Raw genomic sequence first — 11,407 nt, 5'->3', positions numbered from 1 at the left:
AATATGTCACAATTTATTCATTCATGTTACATTAGGTATTCTTAAGATCTTCATCCCAATAACAAACATCACTGACTATATCCCTTTGAAGACTAGTCCATGTGCTGACCACATTTCCTTCAACCGATCAGAACAATGTAGAAACACTCAGTAACAGCTAATAACATTATCTACATCCTCTGAAGACAAATATATGTCCTTTCCAGATTAGCTTCTACTGACTGAACCATAACACAACCTGTAGGCTAATAGCTGGGTATAACTCAGGCTAGTTTACATGGTTCTATGCCTTTTCCATGCACAAACAAAACTCCTCAGAAGGAAACATTGGACTTGATACATCTTTGGAACAGTGAAGATATTTTATCTTCTAAAAATCATACATACAGTTTTTATATAAATTCAAGCATGGTTTTCTCTGAAAGGAATCAAATCACTATGCGTGATTGATCTTATTCAAATAACATTGCTTCAAAACCAGTAAGGACTAGCACCATTGTGAAGTAATGAAGATCACAGTGTACAATGCGAGCTACAATAATATTAAAATACACATCTAAAATTTATAAGTGGCTTGAGACACAATGTGTACTCAGATGTGTGGAACAGTGGTTAATTGTCTTGAGACATGGTAAACAAAATCTAAAGTTACTGAATTATTACATGTAATCTGAAATAGGAATAATATCCATTTTTATATCTTAAATCTTGACTGAAATGAAATGGTCCAGTTTTCCCCATATTCTGGGTGTTACATCAATACTAACTCAGCATTATGGCTTGTCAGATGACTTGTATTTCATTAAGAACTGGACCAAAATAAAAGATGAAGCCTTAATGCCTAATTCCAAATTATTTCACTGAAAGCAATGTCAAAATTCAGTGTCAACATATTATTTTTGAAATTTGGAAATTAAGGAATGATATAGAGAATTCAATTTTGAACAAAATAACAATTTCCTCCATTTTCTTCCCAAAGGGGGATCAGTGTGGAATCCTAGATAAATTTCTAGGTATGGTTGGGAATAGTTTCTCTTCAAGTTTTACCACTCACATACGATTATTTGCTAGACATGCTGACTGTCATGAAAATAAATCCCAATTAGGATTGACACCAAACCCAAGAATATCAAAAGGTGTGTCCCCAGACATTAATCTGTATGTGGTAATTAGAACACTGAAATAAACAGATTACAACTGTACATGCAGTGCATGTACGTGTAAAATAAAACAGGTCATTATTGGAAGACCGACATGGACCAACGAAACATATTGCACATGAGTTGATTTGGCACACCAGGGATAAACATGATAAAACCTGTAAATAATAATAATGTCAAACAACCGCTCACATTGTCTTAACGTTCATAAGGGGATCCTACAATATACACATGAGCTTTAGTTAGGTTCCTTACTCATTTCCCCCAAATAATGACAAACAGTAGAACCTCATCTTATCTGTAAGTTGTGTCAGTTGTACTCATGCCAAATGGAGCTGATCTGATCTGATGGAACTGCATCAATAAGACACCAAAATTCATTTCGAAAACATTAAGGACCTACAATGGAATCCAAACGTGTCATTTACTGCTGGAAAATGTATGGCGGAACAGCAGAGGATTCCAATGTTGAGAGTTAGACGTCTGATCAGTGGTACAAGCAGACGCCTTTCAAATGTCATTCATGATTGAGATGGATACACCATATACTGAAGCCAGTGTCATAAGTGATTACTGGCTTGATAATTATCATATTTCACTGCATTATTGGGATAATAGTGAGTGAGTGAGTTTAGTTTTACACCGCACTCAGCAATATTCCAGCATTGTTGAAACTAACAACCAACAAATCAGTACGATACCTTGCGTCAGCTCCATGAGTAATGGCTGTACATTCCTGAAGTTCAGTTTGTCAAGGATGGACAGTTCTTAATCAAAGGTCACGTATATACTCACTCATAATGAAACACACAACAATGAATAGAAGTGAAATTATTAACACTCTGATAACAAAGGACATAAACTATATACATAATCTAGAAGTGTGGTTCACGCGTCAATGTGACATATAACCGACAGATATGGAACTTGGATCAGTCATAAAGAGTCTTCGTCGTTGTGATATGATGCAGTGGCAAGTGAATGCATAACTGATATTGGTCCTGCAGACTGCTGCATTTGATAACTGGATCAAAACTAAGGCACCCACCTGGAAGAACACTGATATCATTGAGAACATTCATAGCAACACATACCCACTTTCAAACATTAGGAATGAAGCGGTGATCAATGAATCCAACATTCATCAATGCTGCCGTGAAGGACAATAAAATCATAGTGATGTCTTTATATGAAGTGCTGAACATTTCTGTTCATATACTCTGACGTTCAATAATATACTAATACTCAGGCATTTTCACAGACAATGATTGTATCTTGAAGGATCTTGTTTTGAAATAAAACGCTCAATAGGTCCATAACATGACTGGAGACAACAGTTCCCATCCCAAACATGTCCTTGTATACAGCCTTTTCAAACTTGACATGGGCACCATTCCTGCAAGTGATCTTGGTGCTCTAGCTATCACTATGTTAATGTAAGATCATCTTTGGGATGAGATTGCTGTGTAATGGACTACTATCCAAATAGAACAGAGCAATGGACTGGATGAGCTGGGGCAGGAATTTCACAGGAGCAGTACATCTTATCAGTGTATTGCAAGAGTTATATTAATCTAACAATAATACTTCAGGCAGGGGTGGACATCATACATTTCACCCACCTGTACCCCATCATAGACTGTATATAACATAACTACATAGGATAACAAGGAATCTGGCAACATGTGGACAATACCAAATGGTCTAACCCAGTGTGCATGTGAAAGGAGACAAACATATACACTTATATATCTATTCCGTACTTTTGTCTCTGACATTTTCGACATATACTTCTCAAAATAAGTTGAAGAACACCAAACTGGTAATGACAGGTTTACTATTGTCATTTGATACCTTTATGAGATTCTATAACGTTCTTGTGACAGAAATGAAACCATCTGACACAAATGATTGACTGTGGTATTGTGGTGAAAGAATTCACCTTGATACAGTTATTGTCTCAACATTTCCGTAGCCTGATTGTAAATGAAAGGAGAACATGCATTCTGAAATGCCATAATTGTTGCAAGTATTAGAAGAAATTCAATGTCATCATGAAATTATTAAATGATTACCAATACAATGAGCCATTAAGGAAACAGAAGTTTGGAGAACACCATTTGCAACATGTTCTGCATTTGCCCTCGAGGGCCATCATCATCAATGACATTAATCTTGTATGATGAGTAAGATATCCTTCACCTTCCTTGAAGAAGCACTGTCACAGTAACGGAGTGTTTGACCACAACAGTGACCCTGACACTGTCCAATGACCTGGTCACTGTCCTCCTCCGAGATCCTGGTCACTGTCCTCCTCCGAGGTCCTGGTCACTGTCCTCCCTAAGGTCATGGACACTGTACTCCTCCTAGGTTCTGGTCACTGCGGCATGATGCTTCACAAAAGCAATGGCTGACAACTCCTTACAGAATTCCTCAATCACAATGATGGCTTCCAGTTGACTTTGGTCATCAAATCTGATGAAAAAAGGACATGCTTTAATCTCAAACACAAATCTTGAAACAAGGTTTTGTTTAATGTCTTTTTTCATTCCAACATCAAAAGATACGAATGAATGCATACATCTCGAATAAATCATCTCTTCTGTCAAACTTACATTGATGCATCAGCTAATGAAGCAGTTTAAATTTCAAAAACTACACCTACTTAAAACTCAGGTCAGTCTGTTTTCATTTAATTCATGATTTGATCAATAAGCCGAATGTGTTATAATTCAAAGTGCAATAAAACTGACAAATACTCTTCCTTTCACCCATGACAAATGGACTTAATAAAACATGGACTCAGAACATAACATAATTCATAACAACATGTCAATGTAAAATCTGCTTTAGAACTGTCAAATTTCAGTTTTCTAGCAATTAATTATATTTTCGCCCTGTCATGAATATCTAAAGCACTGTGTATCATTTTTATGCACTTGCTTTTAACACCCTCTTTAACAATTGTTGTAAACTGAGAAGACACCATTCAATCACTTTTCAACAGATTGAGATTGTCTGTCATAACATCTCACTACATTCCAGCACTGAATCTCCTGATAAAGCAGCAACAGGTTAATGGAACATTCCTACATAACGATAACACTCATCTCCCAAAAGCCTCTTCTGAATATAAAATCGGTAACAACATTGCTGAAAAACACAGAATTTATTGTTCTACAATAACAGAGGAACATTCTGAACGCATAAAGAATATCATCTTGCAATGTGACATGACTTGATATGACTTGTATGATGATTCATATGCTCCTTATTCCTTGTGCACATGTGTAAACTGTTACGATGATCGAGAAGCTTTTGGGAGAATTAGAGGGTAATGTCCTGAGCTCTAAAGAAATAAACTGGACCAAAGATACAAGCCAAGTTTATAGTTATGGACATTGAAGATGGCTTGAAAAAGAAGCTTAAATGGAAGCCCAATTGAAATATAATCATTCGGAAACAAAATCAGCATACTGCACACAATTCATAACCATTCCTGCCGGTGAAATCCTGACAACAAAGACTCAAAACTGTCCAGAGCAATTATTCTGGCAGATTCAATTAAGAGGCGTTTTATTATCAACGATAAGGTCTGTCACCAGACCCACTGAGCAAATGATCAAACATCTGAATGCTTTTGCCAACACTAATCAAGCTTGGGGTTTGAAAGAGCCATCAAAAGCAAATCTCCCTCTCGAGAATAGAAGCGAAATATCATCTCCACACATTTTCATTATATTGTTTCGGAAATATGGGCTTTAACAGACAAGACTACAGAATAAATATTTTTGTAGCTGTACAGAAAACTCCAACAGCACTCATCATAAGGGTTGGAGCACTTACTGTAGGGATTGTTGCACTTCACAGTACAGGAAGGTATATTTAGGCAATAGCGTATCCTCTCCAATATCAAAATCTAAATAACTGGTGTTTGGTGTTGATGACTTTGGGAACTGTCATCGGCTGAGATAATAAATAAAATGTGGATAGGCAGGGGAAATCTAATGGTTTACAAACATTACTTAAAAGGATTAGAAGATTACAATTCACAGTTGCAGGGCAATTGGTTGGAAATGTCAGAGCTGTAACTCACCCTTGTGCAAGCGTTGTATAATGAGGGGTGATGATTTATGGTGCATCATGGGAGTAATGTGCAGACATTAAACAGAATACTGACGACGCTTAATATTTGACAAAATTGTGTTTTTCTCCATTAAATCAATGTATTGAAAACAATGAGGTGCTTGCTCTGCATGTTCTCAATAGAAGGGTAATATTATATTTGACGCAATTTGATATAAAGATAAATGTCAAATGCATAACACATTTTTCTCATTTATTCTGATAATACATCTATAAAGATGGAACACATGAGGTTACATTTTCTCCATAACGCAGAATTGATTTCCAAGAGCGAGGAATATCATGGTCAGTATCCAATATTTGTTTGTCTCTTGTTTCACATCGCAATCAGTGCCTATTAAAGCTGTATGACAGACTATAAATATTTGTGTCTGGATCACATGATCCAGTGACTGGCATCAACTGTATCAATTATCTCTATGTGCAATATATAAAGCAAAATGGATGCTTAATAGTATTTCAATACAATTTTCATATGAACTTTAAAAATACCATTTACAATATCTTAGCAATGTGTCAAAAGCTATAAGTGTTCAAGATTAATGATCAAACTAAGTGATAGTTCCTCTTAAATCTACACAAATCTAGAACATTGATAAATTACTAAGCACACAATAATTCCGAGTTTGCTTTAATGCTGCTCTGGAGTGAGTGAGTGAGTTTAATTTTACGCCACACACAGCAATATTCCAGCTATATGGCAGCAGTCTGTAAATAATCGAGTCTGGACCAGACAATCCAGTGATCAACAGCATGAGCATCGACCTGCGCAACTGGGAACCGATGACATGTGTCAACCAAGCCAGCGAGCCTGACCACCTGATCCCATTAGTCGCCTCTTACGACAAGCATGGGTTACTGAAGGTTCATTCTAAACCCGGACCTTCAAGGGTTGCTGCTCTGGACAGTATTTCAGCAAAATCACAGTATATCAGCTTGATGAGGGAGAATAGCCAGTTGTGGTGAAGCTCTTTCACATCTCCCACTTTGGCGAAACCACGACCATGGGGTTGGTGCTGACAAACCTAGAAACATAACCTGGCCAAACCAGGATTCGAACCCATGATTAAGTGTTTCAGGCATGCCCAAGGGAAGCAACTCTGCACAGAAATTGCTACGCCACTCATGGCACCTGTAATGCAAAAGTAGAGCAGAACCAATATGAATCAAAGCCACAGTGCACCAATAATGAATGTAAAAAATTCAGCGTGAGAAACACCAAAAAATATTGACCATGATACAAAAATGTTATTTTAACCAAACACCACCTATCCTGTAATAAAATTGTAAACAAATCAATAAAGCATGTGAAATATACAACAAAAGCGTGCAACATATAATTTCATGCAAAACAAACATCACCAGCTCCAAGCAAAGCTTTTTCAGTGTTCACTTACCCAACTGAATCGCTCTTAACTAGCGAGCTCCTTACACTGACAAACACAAACACACGATGTTAGCAAGGTAAAACATGTTATCACAGAAAAATCATACATGCACATCATGCATAGAACACAGGGAATTCTTGCTGAAGGGAATTGTTCATGAACTACATTTATAAAATGCACCTGTGTGATGATTCTAAATGATTCCAAATGACTAACTCTTTGTTGGTTGTGTTGTTTAATGCCACACTCAGCAATATTCCAGCAATATGGTGGCGGTCTGTAAATAATCAAGTCTGGACCAAATAATCCAGTGATCAACAGCATGAGCATCGATCTAAGCAACTGGGATATGATTAACTGTTTGTCACTTAATCTCAGCCGCAGCAGTATTCCAGCTATAAGAGTTACGCCTGTAAATAACTGAGTGTGGACCAGACAATCCAGTGATCAACAGCATGAGCATCAATCTAAGCAACTAGCATATCATTAACTGTTTGTCACTTAATCTCAGGCGCAGCAGTATTCCAGCTATAAGAGTTACGCCTGTAAATAACTGAGTGTGGACCAGACAATCCAGTGATTGACATCATGAGCAACAATCCACTGTTGGCGTAGGATCAAGTCACCAAGTCACTGAGTCACTGATTACCTGATCCTTTTGGAACAATTCCTGAGGACCAATTTTGGACCCAAAACCCAACCAATAAGGGGGTAACTTAAGTAAGAAAACTGCTTCCCATTTTCTTGTAGGTGGCAACAAACAATTGTTCATATTTCTTACCTGACAATGTAAAATAGAATTATAAAAAATAATCAATACTAATTATTCTAAAGTTTTTTAGTGAATTAAACTTTAACTCATCTTCTGATCAAATGGAAGGTACACAGCTACAAAATGCTAAATTATGTTTGATACAATACCTAAAGGATTAGATACCCAATTTGCAAGACGGTTTGCTTTCACAGAGGGGAATTTGTGTGAGAAATATTAAGGCCTCTGGTGCATATCAGTCTGCAGTTACATGATACAAGTGTTATGGGTGACAGATTTCAAATTCTATCAAGTAAAATTTCAATAATATTAAGTTCATTAAACATACAATCATCATTATCTTAAAGGGAAATCAATGTAGCATGGGTTTATCATTTCTGCAGAGGTTTCAGATTTATCAGAGCTGGTAGCATGCATACATATTTCAATAAAGACATTCTTTCAGCTATTTCAGTGATGTAATAATGTTCATATAATGTCTGATTTGAATTCCCAGTCTGAGAAAACTTAGGCTCAGTATTATTCATTACACTGCTATACTGAGTCTAACAAAACCGCGAGGAAGGTCGCGTCAGCTAACCTTTGAGTGACCTATGACCGTCCATAGAGACGGACGAACAGAGTTAACCAATCAGACAATGACTACTTGTTAGGGTTCGGCGGGAATTACAAAATGGTTTTGAATTTTCTCTTCCTGGTCGCGACACTGATCTATCAACAAACGAAAATCCGCATAAAACACATATATTTGACCTGCAGTATATACGCTTATGGGTTTCTAATGACATGGTTACTGTCTGCTTATATTTTCGCAATATGACATCCTTGAATATTGACAAAAACGCTATTTTCAGGGACTGTTTACTCATTGCGTGTATCACTCGGAAGCGATCGTGCGGAAAATAGCATTCGGAATTATTCGAGTTTTTTAGGTAAAGGTTCAAATGGTATGTGCAAATGTTAACTTTCGCAAGCTGTGTTCTGATTGGTCAGTCCTAAAGGTTAGCTGATGCGACCTTCTACAAGGTTTTGTTAGACTCAGTATAGCAGTGTAAAGAATAATACTGAGCCTAACTTTACTTAGACTGATGTAATTCCCTATTTTTTTCATATTTATAGATTCACACATTTTAGTTCTACAATGTAGTTGGAATAGAACACTGGATTATGACAATGGAAACCTTTTCAGTTGCTTGTATTGTGACTATATCTATTCCCTGTTAGTTTATGTGAATGTTTGACTTGCCTTTGCATGTGTTTGTGTTAAGAGGAACAAGAGATACCTTTAACATTTGCGTACACTTGTTATTTGCTAGTGGGTGTGGTGGGGTAGCCTAGTGGTTAAAACATTCACTCGTTACACAGCAGACCCAGGTTTGATCCCCACGTTTGACAATGTGCGAAGCCCATTTCTGGTGTTCCCTGACATGATATTGCTGGAATATTGCTAAAAGCAGCATAAAACTAAACTCACACTCACTATTTGATAGTGATTCATAAACATATGTTTCGGATACAGTTGGATTAGTAAAAACAGCTTAAGGACCATGGAAATATTTTTCATTGATTTTATTTATAGATTTTGGTTTTGGCTTGTTGTTTTATGCTGCACTCAGCAGTGTTCCAGGTATATAGCTCATTCATATGTATCAACAACCAGGCATAAATATCCCAGATGTCAAAACCCCTACGGGATGCTGTTCAGAAAGTGCTACCCCTTGCCCTGACAGGATCTGATGACTGTTGATTCAATCATTGTTTTATCTTGGTTCTGACCTTTGGCTTTATCAGTGCCACGCCTGTACTCCTGGTTTTCTTAAACCAATTTGTCTGTTTTGCTGCCACCATTTCTATATGTAGCAAGTCTGTAAATTAAAGTGTCAGGGCCAGATATTCCAGAGATCGACATCATGAGCACAATCAATGCAACTGGGATACAATGACATGCATCACCCAAGTGAGCGAGTTTGACCACTCCAATGCTATTATTCTCTTCTTACAAGACCAATCCTAACCTGTGTTCACCATGTGTACTTCTAACATCAGTTCCAGCAAAAGGTTAGTCATTATTCCACAGATTCACTGGTAAGGAGATTTTTTCAGTTTTCCCGGCTCATCACCTCACATTAATATGGAAAGATTTTGGTTTTCAATTCTATTTTTTTTTGCACTTTGATAAATTTTAAGGTCAATGCATCAATAAACACAAAAATAAAACATATCTGGCCTCATACAAATGCAGTTTCAAACCTCAAGACATTTTCAGATTGCACTGAAAGAAGTGACAGCACCTACAAGAAACTACCAGCATGGTAATATTCCAAAACATCAGAGACGTAGGTTTTTTTACATAAAAATTAAAATTTTGAAAAACGTTATTTTTTCCACTATTTCTTTTTACTATGTCAGTGAGGAAAAACATTCATTACTTTCTTCATCATTTATTTCACTCACCATTTTTTAAAGGGAATGATTTAAAAAACATGTTTTCACATTTATTAACGATTTCTTTGTAACTACTGTAGGAGTAACTTGGGGACGGAGGAATGACACTTTACACCAGTAAGTGATCCCTGCAGTAATCATCTGGTTGGTATTTCTTCTTGATTTCTTGACAACTAAAGTTTCACTGCAACTATAGTAAAGTTACAAAGTCCTTCCCATGATCATCCATTGTACTACTTGGATGACATCGTAAGTATCGAAATAGATAATAATAATAATAATAGTTCATTTATAAAGCGCATATTTCCATGCACAATGCATGCTCAAAGCGCTGATGTCAGGACGAAAAGGCTTTTTGGAAAAGGTGGGTCTTTAGCGATGTTCGAAAGGTTGAAAGTTCTGTCATTTCTCTCAAATGTTGTGGGAGATGATTCCATTCTGAGGCTGCAGCATAAGAGAAAGTTCTTTGACCAAATTTAACTGTTCTGACTTTAGGAATACACAGAAGATTATGTTTCTCGGAGCGGAGGGATCTTGTTGGTTTGTAAGGAGAAAGGAGGTCGGACAGATATTGAGGTGCACTTCCAGAGAGACATCTGAAGGCGAGAATGCAGAGTTTAAAAGTGATGCGCTGTGCAATGGGCAACCAGTGGAGGTCCTTCAACACAGGGGTGATGTGAGCTGACTTGGGTGAGAGAGTGACTATTCTTGCTGCTGTGTTCTGAACCCGTTGCAGTCTACCAATCTGGGATTTTGTTGCACCAGCAAAGAGGCTGTTGCAGTAATCTAGTCTTGTCATCACCAATGAGAGGACAAGGATTTTAGCTGACTCCTTTGCATTATTTACAGATAGGGGTAAGTACTTTATAGGTATTGAGAAATATGTAAACATATGCAAATTTTTATTTTGTGAAAACAGAAAAAAATAAGATCTTCCAGGTACAATTAATCTTAGACAAATGACACAAGTTGTTTGATCAGGACTTCGCCGTTGAGGGCCTCAGTAAAGTTTCAAGAGGTATTCCGGTACATGTGTTGGGGACATTTCCAAATTTGATAAAATTATATCGGTTGCATTTTTCTTTTCTCACTTGTAGAATATGTTGCCATGTTGTTTTTCAGATGAGGATCAGACTCCGCGCTGCACGTATTTGTCGTAGGTGCCACTTGTGGGGCGGGACATGAACACCTGGTGTCATCACAGTTGGTTAGCTACTCATAAATACACAGACCCGTGAAGGTCCGAGTTAGAATATTGATTTTCAGTAACCCATGCTTCTCACAAGATCGGGTGGTCAGGCTCACTGACTTGGTTGACATGTCATCGGTTCTCAATTGCACAGATCGATGCTCATGCTGTTGATCACTGTATTGTCTGGTCCAGACTTGATTATTTACAGACCGCCGCCCTATTGCTGGAATATTGCTGAGTGCAGCGTAAAACTAAACTCACTCACTCACAAATACACAGTTATGATTTCAAAACCATATAGCAG

At 37.3% G+C, this 11,407-nt stretch overlaps 1 protein-coding gene across 1 annotated transcript in view; it reads right to left on the bottom strand.

The window, feature by feature from the left end:
* The window catches only part of LOC124278976 (FHF complex subunit HOOK interacting protein 2A-like), a 113,539-nt gene continuing 102,132 nt past the window's right edge, over positions 1-11,407 (bottom strand). Inside the window, exons 19-20 of the mRNA XM_046714769.1 lie at positions 6,704-6,739; positions 1-3,635 (exon numbers count right to left, since the gene is read on the bottom strand). Of these exons, the coding sequence (XP_046570725.1) occupies positions 3,527-3,635; positions 6,704-6,739 (145 nt within the window). The 3' untranslated portion in view covers positions 1-3,526. The remainder of the gene's footprint in view (positions 3,636-6,703; positions 6,740-11,407) is intronic.

The sequence above is a fragment of the Haliotis rubra genome, unplaced genomic scaffold (assembly GCF_003918875.1).
Source record: "Haliotis rubra isolate DU_JTF1 unplaced genomic scaffold, ASM391887v1 Scf1065, whole genome shotgun sequence".
NCBI classification, from domain to species: Eukaryota; Metazoa; Mollusca; class Gastropoda; order Lepetellida; family Haliotidae; genus Haliotis; species Haliotis rubra.
This window is presented reverse-complemented; position numbering and strand designations above follow the sequence as displayed.